Source organism: Poecilia mexicana, unplaced genomic scaffold, assembly GCF_051168715.1.
Source record: "Poecilia mexicana isolate PSO_F unplaced genomic scaffold, ASM5116871v1 scaffold_10, whole genome shotgun sequence".
In the NCBI taxonomy this organism is placed as follows: Eukaryota; Metazoa; Chordata; class Actinopteri; order Cyprinodontiformes; family Poeciliidae; genus Poecilia; species Poecilia mexicana.
Window position 1 is genome coordinate 30,022,250 of NW_028263379.1, and position 15,826 is coordinate 30,038,075.

The 15,826-nt window shown below is 38.5% G+C and overlaps 1 protein-coding gene and 1 long non-coding RNA gene across 2 annotated transcripts; one reads left to right on the top strand and one right to left on the bottom strand.

The window, feature by feature from the left end:
- Positions 1 to 1,294: 1,294 nt before the first annotated feature.
- On the bottom strand, positions 1,295 to 11,272 carry rab33a (RAB33A, member RAS oncogene family). The gene is made up of 4 exons (XM_015011973.2): positions 10,764 to 11,272; positions 6,004 to 6,144; positions 5,367 to 5,447; positions 1,295 to 5,279 (listed from the first exon to the last, which is right to left on the bottom strand). Exons 1-4 carry the CDS (start codon positions 11,160 to 11,162, stop codon positions 5,055 to 5,057), a joined length of 846 nt encoding a protein of 281 aa, XP_014867459.2. The 5' UTR covers positions 11,163 to 11,272; the 3' UTR covers positions 1,295 to 5,054.
- On the top strand, positions 5,405 to 8,345 carry LOC106932983 (uncharacterized). The gene is made up of 3 exons (XR_015764514.1): positions 5,405 to 5,500; positions 6,795 to 6,989; positions 7,065 to 8,345. It is a non-coding gene; the product is annotated as an uncharacterized LOC106932983 (long non-coding RNA).
- Positions 11,273 to 15,826: the final 4,554 nt, after the last annotated feature.

The window sequence follows — 15,826 nt, forward strand, 5'->3', positions numbered from 1 at the left end:
AACAAATGAAGTGCAAAAATATAGAATTTGAGAGCAAATCAAGACTAAATCTTTTCTGAGGTAGCATTGAGAAACTACGATATAAAATTAAAATAACATTCAAATCTGAAATTAAAGCATCAATCTTATCAGTATTGATCCGATACATAGTATCGATATTAATATTTTGGCTCAACCTGGCCAATTGTTCTAATAACAAACCCAAACAATCACAAATATGCTCCAACCATGTTGATTTTTTATTTAAATAGCTGCATATTTTAAAGATTTGCTAAAATATTATTTTGTTACCTAAGGACATTAGAACATTATGAATCATATCAAAATCTTTTCCACCTTTAATTTGTTAAATTGAAGTGAAAGAAAAAACATGTGGCAGGAGAAAAAAACTGTCAACCATAAAAAAGCTGCACTAAACTGCTTGCATTTGTATGCACACCTTTAAATTAAAACTTTGTCTTGGCACCTTTTTATTTATATTTATCATGCAGCCTTCCTGAGTTCATCCCTGGTAGTGAACAGCTCGGCTCATTGAGACTTTGAAGTAATTTGCTGGCTTCAGACAGTGATATTTTTAATGTGTATCTGTTCTCTAGAGAAGAAAAAAAAGACAAACATGAATAGCAGAATTTAATTTTCCTTGTGGCTATCCAATATAGCAGTGTCTAATTTAGGCTTCTTGAAAAGCAGAGTGTACTCTTTGCACCAACAAATTTTTGATATTTTGTTTGATGAGACTGATTGACATGACTCGGCTGTTACCTGTGTTTTTTGGCACGATTTGCACTACTCCTCAGTAGGGGTGGGCAACATGAATGATGATAAAGACGATGATAATAAGCTGCCTTGAAATGCAGAATAACATTTATTACTTAGTTTTTAGGTAACTGTATGACTGCATGAGCACCACAAACAGAAATACTTCTCTTTAAAAACATTCCATTAAATGGGCTTCTTCAGGATCCCACTAACTTAAAGAAATGTGATTTAAACTGCACATAATGACTGCATTTAATCATATTTACTGATGTTCTCATGAAACAAAAGGTGGAGAAAACGGTAAAAAAAAAAGACATATCCGATAGTGCTCAATTTTTTAAACATCAACTGAAATTTATTGAGACAACGATAAATTAAAATTCTTATCATAAGAAATTTATCACGATAAATGATAAATAATAAATGATAAATGTCCACCCCTACTCTTCACACTAGAGGAGCTCCAACTGGATGGATTGACTGACAACCTGTGCTTATTTGGACTACTTGAACTCAAAGAAGGAAACCGAATCAAGCAGTTTCTTCAGCATTTTTATCTGAAGTCACGTTGTGAGATTGTGACAGTATTACAGAAGAAGATACATATAAAGAAGAGAAGATGGATATGATCTCACAAACATGAAAACCTACAAGCAGCGACATTGTCTCCTCAGGTTTACTAATCTGAAAAAAGACATCTTAAAAGAAAGTAAAGCCACTGTGAAGGCTTTTGTTGAAAGAACAACAGTAAATTGCTATTTTACAGCACTTGCAGAATAACATTACAAATCTCTGTCAGAAAACAACATGTTGGATGACACTGAGCAATGGCTTCTTTTTTTCAGTCCACACAAGCTATACAAAAAACACCAGCTACCAATCAGCTCCCATGTGAATGTTTTTTAATATTTCTGTTGGGATACATGGTGTGAATTGATTTGGACATCTGTGACAAAGTAGTCAAACCAGTTTTCCTTAGATACAAAAAGAAAAAACATTCGGATTTGAATCCAGGGAAACATTTTGATGAAGGAATACTGAAATGTCCAATGAGCTCTATCTTACAATTAATACGCCTTGCTTCTTCTTCTTCTTTATTATTATTATTATTATTATTATTATTATTATTATTATTAGTAGTAGTAGTAGTAGTAGTATTATTATTATGATTTTTAAAGAATTATGGAAAAAAGTTATATAAGAAGTGCACTTCCCTCTACCATATTGTACTCAAACAGTCCGTTTAGCTTAATAACAGCGTCTTGTTGCCGTTCACATGTATTCTGCAATGTTAATATGATATGATTTACTCTTACATACAACTTTAGTAGATATATTAGACTACATTTTTCAAAACGTCTTGACATCCATCCACTTAAGAGCAAACATGACACATAAATAAAAAAAACCCAACATAAATCAACTGCACTAACTTGTAAAACTAGCAAGAAAAGCGATAAAGAAAGGCAAGTATGCTAATTATGTTACACACTTATAAAGAACTTAGTGAAATGCATTACAATGGCTGATCTAGAATCTAAGAAGTGTGGAGTACATTCTCCCAAATCTTCCGGCCAGCCTCCTCACCAAACGTGATAAAAAATATTATTTTACATGATGCAGTCTTCTTACAGTCCTTTGCAATTCCCACTGAGGCTCGGCTCCGGGTTGTAACACTGAACGCGTTGAAGCTGTGTCTGGTATCATACACCAATCTAATGCAACTCCCTTAGAAGGTTTCTCGAAGCATGAACTTAAAGAATGGAAAAATGTTAAAACGTGGACAGAGCACTTGATCTCTGGATTTGCACAGTGTTTGGTGGGTTCCAGGTAAAGACTCAGATCCACATCCAATATGGCTACACGCACCGTCACAGCAGCCTCCCCTATTCCCTGGGAAACTGTTTAATATTGGCTCTGTGTGCTACTGTGAAAGGGTTTTTTGGATTTCAGTGGCAATAAAGATGGTCTTCGGTAATGTTTGGTGGAGGACAGATGTCTTGTTATGGTGGAGGAGCAACATGGCTTACTGCTATCGTGACCAGGTGTGGACACGGCGTGCTTTGGAGACGGGGTTGGCCAGCAAAGGATTCGGCTCCTCATAACTTTAGAGCTAATCATTTTCTGGTACATCCATGATACAAATCTCCTGTTCCACTAAGCTGCCTCCTTGATTTGAGATCTTTCTGACCACTGGAGGACAGGGAACCCACCCTCATATAAAGGAAACCAGTAGTAGCCAATTAGAAGATACTTAGGTTTGGTGATTAATTAATGGTCAGTTGCTACAAAGGGCCATTGTGTGTTCAAAGAAAATACGCCCACACTATTACACCACCACTACCAATGGCCTGTTAATAAGCAAGATGAAGATATGCATCATTGTTGTTCCCAGTAAATTCCTACTCTAGTATCTCAGTTTGAAATCGAGACTCATTGGGCCAGGTGATGAAGTTCTAATCCGTTACTGTGACCCTTTAGGTCAGCCTTATGTTCCTGCGTTTAGCTGACAGGAAAAATGTCATTCCTGATGACTGCACTGATCAGTTGATGAAACTCTTAAAATGCTCACTGATCTACATCTGGATGTATTGTTAGTGCTTGGTGAAAAGTAGGCCACAGTGATACAATACAAAGAGCCATACATTTCATTGTCAGAGTGTTTGATGCTCTGTTACACTAAGGGCTTTGAAGCTGAGTTATGTACATCATGTTCCTCCGCCTGCTGTCCAGTAATAAGGTTTCTGAGTGTAAAGCAAACTGTCTTTCTGTGCTCAGTAAATAATCAATATGGCTTAGTGGATATCTTCATGCAGTCTGTTCCCCCTGGATAGATTCATTTACACCGGACTTAACTTGTGTTATGAGGGCGGTCACAGTTTGTTTTTGCAGTTCTTTCCAGCCATGACGGCGGGGATGCTGATGGGGAGACAACGCGTTTTCTAGGGAAGCCTTGTGAAAGTATCCACACCGGTTTTTACGTTATGATTACACTTTGATCTAAGCCAGGGGTGAAGAACTGTAGTCTGGCAAATTTTAGATGCGTCTCTGGTCCAACATAGCATCCTTAAATCAGTCGGCTTCTAAATCTTGACTGTTGCCCTGATTAACATTCTCCTGGTGCGTTGATATTCAATGACAAACTGTATTTATTAGCAACATGGTTTCTGAATACAACTGATTGCACTTGGTTATATTTAGCACTATCAATGTAAAGGAGATCAAGTGCATATGCAAGACAGGCTTTTTACGAGCAAATGTTTTTGAAAGCCACGTATCATTTTCCTTCCGCTTCACAGTTGCGCGCCGCTTTGTGTTGGGTTATCACGTGAAATCTCAGAAAAACATGTCTGTGGTCGTAGCATGGTAAAGTGAGTAAATGCTGAAGGAGGATGAATACTGTTGCGAGGCCACAGACGGCCACAAAAGAGAACGGAAGAGAGCCGAGTCGATCCGCCAAAGTCCCGTAAGACTGAGATCGGATCTTTCTGCATTTGCACGCCAAGGGAGAGCCGGCCAGGCCTTTTCCTCGGAGGTAAAAACATGGAGGGGTTATGTTTACATCAGGAGTAGAGGAGAAAGAGGACGCTTACTTTCCCTCTGCGTGAGAGAGCGCTATGGGTAAGAGGAGCTCTGAAATCAATATGTGGCATGCTACAGAGCAACCCATTAAGGGTCTGTTTTCGAAAACCTTGTCAAGGTGCTTCCAGTCAGGCTCACCTTGAGTATTTTTCTCCATATATATTTGCTACGTCTTAGATGTTACTTGTGAGCAAGATCAAGTCCTCCAACAAACAAGCCACTGAAACGGGATGTCTGGTAGTTTAGCCGTTGCCTCCTGCGCTACCTCTGCTCCTCTAAATGGTTTGTGAAGGTTATGGGTCAGGCAGCGTTTTAATTGTTAAGGCAGTAGAAAAAAGTCTAGGAAGTCCTGTTTCCAAATGGAATAAGAGCTAACATATGGTCAACGATAAGAACAAGACAATACAGCATTATTAGGAAAGTCAGTGGAAGAGTTTTCACACTATTGTAGTCTAAAAGGCAGCATCGTTATTATATGCCACTCCCCAATTCATCGCTTCTGTTCAAGAACAAGAACTCTGTCGAAATTTCAGTCCTAACATGTCTTTCTGTCGTCCGCTGAATGCACATCACTACTAGCGTCAGCATAAACCTTCCCTGTCATCTCAAACTAGAAAAGTTCCCCTTCAGACTCCCATATCCCATTCCTCCTTCTTTATATAAGTTACTCCTCTTATCTCCTCTCTAGAAATGCCTCCCTGTTCTCTTCTTCCTCAACATGGACAGTTAGTCTTTGTTTCTGTCCCCTGTGTGAGTCTCACTCTCCCGTCTTCCCGCTCCACATCCCTGTAGAGCAGGGACTTCTGGGCCTTCAGGCGGCAGGCCAGCGACATGAAGATGGAGTCGACATTCTGACTTTCCTTTGGGTCCTTCGCTGACGTCTCGAACAGCAGCATGTTGTGGGAATCCGCGAACTTCAATGCCATGTTAGAGGGAACCTGTGGAAAATGGTGACGTTCAGGGAAAGCTTGGTGCTGAAGTGTGAATGAAAACAAATGAATCAACATTTCCTTGAGTTCACCAACCTGGATTTGATCCACAAGGTCACATTTATTTCCCACCAGAACTCGAGGCACTGACGCCGACACCCGATGGCCATTGCACTCCTGCAACAAATTGAGACACAAGAATCAGATTTGGATTCAGCTGTATCAGCCAGGTTTGTGCGCAAGTGTTAGCAAATCAGTGAAACTGAAAAACTCACACTGACTCATTATGTTCTTTTTGCTTATATGACGGCATAGCAGAGTTATTGTAGACTGAAGAAAAGGAGTACAATTCCGTCAGAAAATTCAAAAATTTTATAGAAAAAACAAGGACATTTCTGAGTTTGGAAAGTCAAATATTTGCTAGAAAAACAGAAATTTTGAGATTAATCTCAACTTGGAAATTTTTCAAGAAAATGTTTTATTGTTTTTTGGGGCAGAAATTTACTCCTCTTGTTTTTTTTTATATATACAATGGCCCTGAATGCCGTCATAGGTTAACATCCAAGTTTACTCCACAGTAACTATTAGGGAAATGAAGGCTAAAATAGTGAGAAAAAAATCGGCCTTAATATTTTACATTTTACAATAACAATAAACCTTCAATAAAAAACATTTGCAGACCCTAATACAAAAGAATAATAGGAAATTGTTGTTTTTTTCAGCTTCTGCTGACCTCTATCCATGTCTGTAGGTTGCGGAAGGAAGCCATTTTGGTTACATCATAAACAAACACCACTGCGTGGACGTTGCGGTAATAGTGTTCCACCATGGATTTGCGAAAGCGCTCCTGACCTGCCGTGTCCCACACCTGCACCTGTAGAGACAGACAGACAGATTATATTTTCTTCATTAATGGTGACCTTTCTTTTCTCAGTCTATAGTTTGATAGATGAGGTTATATCAGAACCAAACAAGAACTACAAAATCCACACTTGCAGGTTTTATTGTAACCTTTTAACGATTCACCAAACAATACCAAAAAGAAAGGTATAATGTTATGAGGATAATTACTGGAAATAATAGGAGAATAAAGTCATAACATGATGACTTTATCTGGTAATATTAGGACTTTATTGTCTGAATATTATGATTTTATTATTGAAATAATATGACTTTATTCGCATATTTTTACAAATTTATTCTCATGTTTTTTTTTGACTTTATTCTTGGCTTTTTTTTCGTAGTACGGCTGTAATGCTCTGTCGTACTTTGCTTATTAAACAATTGGAAGCTAAATTAGAAATGTTTTCTGGCAAAATATTAAGCTGAACTTGTAATTCAGTACCTTCTTGTTTCAATATCTTCAGGCCTCTGTGGAGGAATTTTGAGCCTCTATTATTTCTCATGTTGCTTCATTTCATTAAGGTTTGCAGACATCTGTTTCTGCATAGGTCCTGTCACACCATTTCAGTCTGTGTTTGAGACCATTGTTCTGTTGACGACCCAGTTTGTGTCACGTTTCAGCTTTGTGATGGCAGAAGGCTTCAGCATACGGAGGAGTCGATGATCTACTCAGTTCTCCACCACCGTGCTTCGCTGTTGGTATGAGATGTGCATTTCGGCCAGACATCTTCACTTTGGTCCCATGTGTGAACATTGCTCTACAAGTCTTGCAACTCAGTCGGATGCAACATTTCAAACACTACTCTCCTCCAAAATGTAAGCAAGAGGTTTTGAAATCAGAATCTATTTTCCAAAAGGTTATCTAAGTAGACATCTCCTCTGACTTCTCAGTGCCGAGCCACTCCAAAGGGAGAAGACAGATGGAGGACGATGACCGGACAACCCGGCACATGGAACCAAGATGTTCATAGATCTATTGGAAGCAATAATCGCTTCCCTGAGGCCTGTACAAGTATCTCCTCGTCTCCATTGCATGCAGCAGACCAGAAAACAGCCAAAAAATTCTGCTTTTACAAAGGAAGTCACAACAGCTGATGATCAACCAGTAATCAGGTGAATCTTATCAGCAGCACCTGCGTAAAACGTTTGATCTCGAGGAAGCAGCAAGGCTGTATTTCATTTAGGCTTCATCTGATAACAAGAGAAGAATCTGTTCCATGTGTTTGCACAACTGAAATTAGGTTTAACTAAGAAAAACGAAATTGAACTAGGAAAAGTCCAGCTTATTTTCGTTCTGTCCTTCAAAGGACAAGCAGCTTATGAACCGCTAATGCATCAACATTACAACTCCAGGCATTGTACCAAGACGTTCTCACAGCTTTAGGAGAGCGCCGTTCTCTCTAACTCACATATGTCAGAGTCAAGGCCCGCGGGCCACATCCGGCCCGCGAGAAGGTTTTTTACGGCCCCTGGGATGATCTTGATTTATTATTAGAACCGGCCCGCAGACCGCAGCAAGCCGGCACCCCGTCTGAAAAAAAATATCTTCCTTATTTGAACTGTAAGTAGTTCTTTAAATGTTCTGTGAGATGATGTACTTACCCATGTATCCATAACAACCGGAACTTTCAATATCCACCAAGTTATTGCCGAAATATACCGTCTATTAAACGAGTGCCCCCCGGATTAATTACACTCTCTGCAGCTGCAGCTGCGAAGTTACCGTATTAACCCGATACTTGCTGGAAAGTGCAACGTCTCCCCTTTCAGAAACCGTTGGAATTTTTCCACTTAGCGCTACGTGTGGCGGAATTACGGTACTGCAAATTTAGATGTGTCGCCGGCGACACATCTAAATGCCTTGACTCTGACATATGTGGATTAATAGATTTTTGCACTTTATTTTATTGTATTTCAATCCAATTATATTTTAAAAATATTTCAGTTGTGTCTGTTGAAAATTAAAGATTACTGACAGAGCCATAAGAAAATATTGCTTTATTTATCTGATCATATTGGAATATATTTGTTAGGTTTTCAGTAGGTTCAATTAGGTTCACTAGACTATATGCGTCATTTAAAAAAATTTCAATGAACATTCGATCAGTCCGGCCCTCGGCTTGTAGCTAAATTTTTTATTTGGCCCTCCATCAATTTGACTTTGACACCCCTGCTCTAACTCGATGGAATTATCTGCGTGATCAGTAATGCAACTAACAGTCAGTATTTAGCATGGATTTGATAACATCTGACTGGTCTGTTGCCGAGTAGGTGCTTGGTTGCTGCGGTGACACCATGGCAGAATGAGAGGGGGAGGATGAGTTGGTAAAACAAAAACATGATTCTTCACACTGAATAACTAGTGCCGCAAATATACATGCAAAGATTAATATTCCATTTATCGTGAGGCGGTTTGATTACATGGGATTGATCCTGACACACACACAGCCTTAAAGTGGAAGATGTTTGTACAGGAGGTTCAGTGGTTTAGACACGCAGGCCTCAGGGGTAATGTGGACAGCATTTAGTGTCTGTTTTTGACTCAGCATTGTGTGTGTGTGTGTGTGTGTGCGTGTGTGTGTGTGTGAGTGCGCAGGGGGAATCTAAGGTTGCAGGCATTTTGTTCCTTATAGACACAGATCAACCACTAGAATGAGGCTGGGTACTCATAATCACAAACTTCTATGTAATTTCTAGAGATCTTGGGTGACAGATCAACTTTTATTAGTGCATAGCTGTGATAAAAATGTGTTTTTGTTTTGTTACTTTTCCCCCCCAAAGAACAATCTAAAAAGTGATTCAATACTTGTGCAGTTACACTCTGGCCATCTCAATTACTTTGCAGTGTTCAAGTCCTGCCATTTATTCTCAGTTAAGTTTAGACATGGAACATTTTAACACGTATGGTTTGATCTAAGCCAGGGGTGTCCAAACATTTTGTTACATGGGCCAAAACAAAAATAATTAATAAAACTAAAATCACTAAAAATGTTGTGATTTTCTTTTTTTTTTACCTACTCAACAATAAACTAAGCATGAATTACTTTAATTAAACAAATAATCTGATTTTTTATTTGTAGGAATGGAGTTGTCAAATGTTTTTCTTTATATATATATTTTTTTGTCCTTATTATATGAAAAGCCACCAGATTGCTTAATATGTTGGGCTCGATTGAAGAAAACTGCAAAAAGATTTTGTCTGTTCTCAGCAGTAAAAACAGGATCTAGGTCAGTCTTCATTTGCTGTATGTAGCCAAGGTTTAATGCAGCAATTAGCAGATTTAGCTTCACCAAGATGAACTTCAGAGTACGAGTCACAGAACAGATGTGGTCCTGGTTACCGTGACAACAGAAGGAAAGCAGAAAACTTGGGGGGAAAAAAAGATCATTCTGTGATATTGATTTAACGATACAAAAGGTGGAAAAATGTGAGGATGCTACAATTACCGATTTGTTAAAATCTCCTTTCCTGTTTTTGTCTCAGTATAAGTCTAAATTAACCCTATAACACCTATATTGTCTTGCTTTGTTTTCAACAACAAAAGGCGACAAATCTTTCAAGTTACCGTGAATTTCTGCGTCCATTTCTTAAATATAAAATACATGGTACAGTGGCGCAAAAAGCGGGTATGCACTACATGCGACGCATAAAGGCGCTGCGCTAGGGGGCGCCAAATCAAGGACTGAAAAATTATTCTGTATTGAGGCGCCATTTCTTTTTCTTCTTTTTTGAATCGTGTTCCTTCGACGGCGTTTTTACGCCCATTGTAGATAGAGAGAAAGGAGGAGTAAATTTTCTTAAGTAAATAAATACATAAAATAAAAATTAAATTTGAAAGTTTGAGAATAAACTCAGAAATGTTCTAGAAAATACTTGGAAATGTCGGAGTTAAAAAAAAAACTTTGACTTTTGAAAGTCAAATGTTTAAAAAAAAAAATTCTGACATTAGTCTCAGAATTTCTGTTTGCTTTAGCCTCTTGCAAATTTTTTACTTTTCCTGCTCAGAAATGTCCTTGTTTTTATTTTTATTTTTTTTAATAGTCTAAGATTAATCTCAAAATTTCAGATTGTCTTTTTTTATTTCTCCTTTTCCCCCCTACCCACAATAACCCTAATAGGCCGTCTGATGTTGTCGACTGATGACAATAGAGAGGCAGAAAAAAAAGCTATTGGTGGCAGAAAACAAACAAAAAAAGGACAGACAAGGATAAAAATGTTACAGGGATGACAAAAGCTTTTCAAAGTGGTTGATAAACAGTATAGTTAATTCAGTCTATCCAGAGGAGGCTTGCAAAAATTCAGGTTAACTCAAGTTACTTGTAAAATGACAGGCCACTGTTGTTTTTGCAATGTGAGCCGTAGTTACAGGTGTGAGGGGTGCTATAATACATACCTCAGAAAGTACATATCAGCACCCCTGCCCATAGATAATCAATAAAGCTGAGGAGGAGAACTGTGCTTTCACAGCCTGGGGGATTAATAAGAGACCAGGCCCGAGTCATCCTCTGAGCTGAAGCCCGGGGAGGGGGAGGGGCGGAGGGCGAAACACCGCTCCTCTCGTCCACATCCAGCTCCGCCGCTGCCTTTACCTTGATGGTCTCCCCTTCGATCTCCACCGCCTTCTCCCTAAAGTCCACGCCGATCGTGGCCTCGGTCTTGTCGGGGAAGCTGCCCCCCGTGAAGCGGAAGGTGAGGCACGTCTTCCCCACGTTGGAGTCCCCGATGACGATGATCTTAAAGATCCGCGTCTGGATGCTCGTATCCAGGGAGGAGGTGCTCAGGTCCACGGAGGAGGTGAGGCTCGGGGCGGCGTCGCTGCTGCTGCTGGCTCGACTCCGGCCGGCTCTGTAGAAATCCATGGAGGATGTCAGGATGGTGACATTGTCGTCCGCTCGGTTTCTTCTGGATGCTCCTCTCCCCGCGCCCCCTCCTCCTCCGATGCCGCCGCCCGGAACTCGGGTCTCCTCCTCCGGGGAATCCTTGGTCATTATTGCCGGAGGAGGCGATGCGCAAGTCGGGGTGCGTGAATGGAGAGAAGTGGGGGGTTGGACGGATTGAGAGGAGAGTGAAGGGAGGAGAAAAGGAGGAGGAGACCAGAGATGCAACAATGACCACGATGCTGTCTTTCAGCAAGTGACGGAAGCCTTAAAGGGAGAAGAATCATTATCAATTTAACAAAACAATGACTGATTTAAGCCTGAATCACAACAGCATGAATGCATTTGTAAGTTTTTACAAGTAATTTATCTGAATTATTAGTTTTTTTTTCCATTCTGGACTTCATCTTGAAGAGATAAGAACTGGTTGTAGATGTTTGTACTTCATGGTTCATCTTTTCTAATCTATTTGGTAGAGATGGGCGGATCTATCCAAAAATATCACTAATATCGATTCTAAGTTGGTGTCAGTATCACATTATTACCAGCGTGATAAGATTGAAACTTTTAGTTTCAGATTACCTCTTGACAATTTTGTTTTGTTTCTATATTGTAGTTTAGAAATTCTACCTTAGAACAGATTTCGGTTTGGATTTTCTCTCAAATGATAATTTTCTGCGCACTGTTTGCTTAGAAAAAATATGCATACTAATGTGTTTTGCTTTTCACTTGCTGTGTTTTGCTTTTTTTCTGGTTTGTACTGGTTGTCATGTTAATATGTTATCAAAGTATTTCATAAAGGTGTTTTGTAGACACCTTTAAACTTTGTCTAAATTTTGTCACAGGTTTGAACAAAAATAAATAAAAGGAACAACAACAAATACCCATGAATGTCAGAAGTTTGATGATATATCAAACTTAAATCAGTATTGGTATCAGTATTGTTATCAGTATTGGCGATATAGGCCCTGTATTTACTTGGTATTGAATCAATACCAAAAAATGCAATATGTCACAGATAATTATTTCTCAATTATCAAAGAAAAAAATGATTGATTTTTCTGATTACACAGGACTGAACATTTCCTATCCTCACTTTATTATGTGCATGATAAATATTTTCAACTTTTTTTCTCCAGAAAAGTAACCAGCACATGTTTATGAATCACATGAACATGAATCAAAAAACTTTTAAATAAAAAGGGTTTTTTTCTTTTAGGTACAACGTCATGGCGACTCTGAATTTTCTCACGCAGCCTCGCCACATGATCTGATCAGCCAGTTCACATTGTCACATTCCACAAAATAATCCAGTTGTTAAAATGCTGAGAATTGTGGCAAACCTGGATTCCAGTCATCTTTAACATAATGTGAAGATGCCATATTAAATTAATACTATATGCAGTCATATTGAAATGTAAACTCTATTGCATAACTAAATTATGAGAGCTACAGGGTTTTATTCTGAATCAGAACAAAATAAAGTGGACTTCATTGTCTCAGTCAGATAACAGAATTGTACTTATTTCTAAGTCCAAAAGGTGAGCTAAGGTATAACAAGCAAGGTTTATTCTGTAAAAATTGACTTTTTTTTTTTTACCTTGAGTTGTCTATTTTTCTAATGACACAAAACTGTATCACATATGATCACATAATATTTTCTTGATCTAATAAATCTGTTTTGTCAAACAATACATTTTTCCCTCTCTTCAAAGTGACATAAATGATGAAAATGAGGCTGCTCCAGCTTCCTGTCCAGATATCCCCAACATGCTACTAGAGAGAGCAGCTGAAACACCAGCAGTTCAAACGTATGACGTTTTTTTTTTTTTTTTTTTTTAAAAAGCCCTTCTATTCTCTATGGAGCGAGAATAAATTTATTTATTTAAATAAAATGTGGACTTTTTCTCCGTTAACGCTTAACTGATAAACAAGCCTCCAGTCACTAGGCGGCAGCACTGTTCAAATTAAGCAACAGACTGCCTGTTCAAAAAAGCCAGATACTTGCTGGTGTAAACAGAGCTGACAGTGAGTGACGGAGGAAGGTTTTAAAACATATCTACCTCCACAGAGGAGAGATGGAGAAGTTTGTGACAGTGTAAAGAAAAACGGCAGACGAGGTTAGTAAAGAAAGTATGACGGAGTATTAGGTCAGGCTATTTTTTTTAATACAAGAAGAAATACAAGAATTATACTACTGGCAGAATAAAGACGCAATACTGACTAAAAATGCCATTTGAATGAGAAAAACGCTTAGATAAAGTTATCAAGATCTGACATGACGAGCCCAGCAAGTCCTTGGTTCTTTCTTTGAAATGTTGAATAGTTTAAACAATCATTTCAAAGTCCTGGGCAGATAATAATTTCATTTTGATGTGTTAAAAGGTTAAAAATGTCCTTATTGTAAAACTGATGCCAAGTTGCTTGCTCTTCTCAAACAACTTTTTTATACAACATTTTTTTTTCTCGTATTACAAACAAAAAACCTTAGTCTGGTGAAACTGAAGTTGACTAAAGGGCGACGCCACATCATTTTTCACCACCTTCAGCATCTTTCACCTACACTAGTTAAAAAACTACAGCACGTGGACTCTTTAAACCCAGACTAGATTAATTTCGACTAATGGCAGAATATTTAAAACCAAGTTTGTGATTTGTGAAACCTTTAACTGATTTGTGACACTTCAATAAATGTTGATTTTATTATTATTATTATTATTATTATTATTATTATTATTATTATTATTATTTTGCATCTGGACCACATGAGAACTTTATGGGACATGGAGGATTTTTTTTTTCTTTTGCGTTACCTCGCAAAACTTCTGCGTTTTCTCGCAGTATTACACTAATCAGTTCGTGTGGCATCATTGAATAATGCAAGCCTTTCTTAAGGTGGCCATCGTACTTTCTGCTATAAGGCTTTTGTGAGATTTTTCCATGTATGTTAATATCTTATTGTGAAATGTCTGAAGTTTTATGTCTTTTTCTTTAGGATAGAAATGCACCACAAACCTGGGATATAAGCAGAAACTTTCCATAAGAAGGAAAGAAATAAAAAAAATACATCCAAACTATTTGGACTATTTCTGAGTTATCACAGGGTAATAAAGTCATCTGACAGTTTTGATTGTGTCTCTTTTATGTTGGTCTGAATGGTTCAAAGGGATGTTTTCATGTGCAGTTTCATCTCAAACTTACACAGAGAGACATAAACATGCAGTGAATAAATTGATTTACAATCGGTGTTTTGCACCAAAGAGTTCAGGCTCTTTAAATATGTATACATTTGAAATTTTAAATTGACATTTGTGACTGTACACAAAATAGACCAGCAAATATTACAGTAAACTTATTGCGAGGGAATGCAAAAGAAAAATGTTCCCCATGTCCCTTTGAGGACTCCGTAGAACTTAACTCCTCCTTCTCTAAAATGTGCATTATTTTACTGATATTTCCACTTTTAACTTTCTGTTTTCTCCATTTTTTTATCTTAAGTGTAGCAAGATTTGTTTTTACATTTTTTTTCTCTTATACCTGATCAGGGGGTGTCAACTGGGATAATGCTTCTAACAACTTAATGTTCTCTTTCTTCTGGCATTAACGTTTTGCTATTTTTAATACAGAATGTAGTGTGTTATTTTACTAGATAAATGTGTCACCAATTTTATGGAGACATCAAGACTGTCTTCGCCATAGAGTCATTTTCTTTTTTCTGAAAACCGCAGCCAGACTGTTCTTGCGTTTAGCAAAAGACAAAGGAGACAAAAAAAAGTTTCACTTACCTTTTTCATTTGTACCTCACAAAGAAGCAGCACAGTGTTTGTGATGCTCAGCTTTCATTTGAACTCAACCCTGCAGTAGCATCACCTGCGAGACACACGCCCGCCCGCCCACCTCTGTTGACACGGCACAGCTGTCTGCCGACAGCAGACTGAAATGTGGACGGAATGACAAAACACTTGTCCCTATTTCTTCCTTTCACAAGCACAAACACAGGCGTGCCGCTCGATCTCTTCCTCTGAGAGACACCCACATAATCTCTTTCTCATACAGACACAGCGAGCACACACTGGCAGCGTTAAACAATCCCAAGGCTTCTGTCTTACAAAGCTCCCCTTCATCCTCGGTAAAAGGCCCGTTTGTCTCGGAAAGATGCTCAGTGGGACATTCACGTCCTGAAGAACACAAACCAGCAGCGAAAGACAGAAATGATTTGCATAATATGTAGATATTTTGATGCATAAATCACACGCGCTCCCCGGTGTTCTGTTTTCAAATCTCTCTGCGCTGATTTCCCTGTCGTTCAACGCCAACAGCGATGTGAAAGTTCATTTGTATCCTTACAGATTTCTGTCTGGTTTATTGTTTTTGTCACACTTACATCCAATCTTTAATTTTGAAAAATGTATTTTCCATTTTCCAGACTGCAAACACACAGGCTGTTTGTTCTACTTGAGACAGACCAGAGTTTATTTTTCTCAGACAGTTTGCTTTGTTTAGGCTCATCATTTCTGGACCGCCTGCAACATGCTGGAGAGCTTCCTGTGGTAGCGCCCCAGATGAACAGCTCCTGTAATTTCTTGAAGGTAGTTGTTCTGCTTTCAGGGTTTCCCCCACAAAACCTGCTAAGCTCGACGGCTAGGGCAGTCAACCAGTGGCCCATCACGTTTTTGTGTTAAAAAATGTTAAAAGTCGCAAAAATTCAGAGCTGCAGGCATCACAGTTTGTGTGAGGTCCAGTTCAATGTACTGACTATAAACTTAGTTTAACCT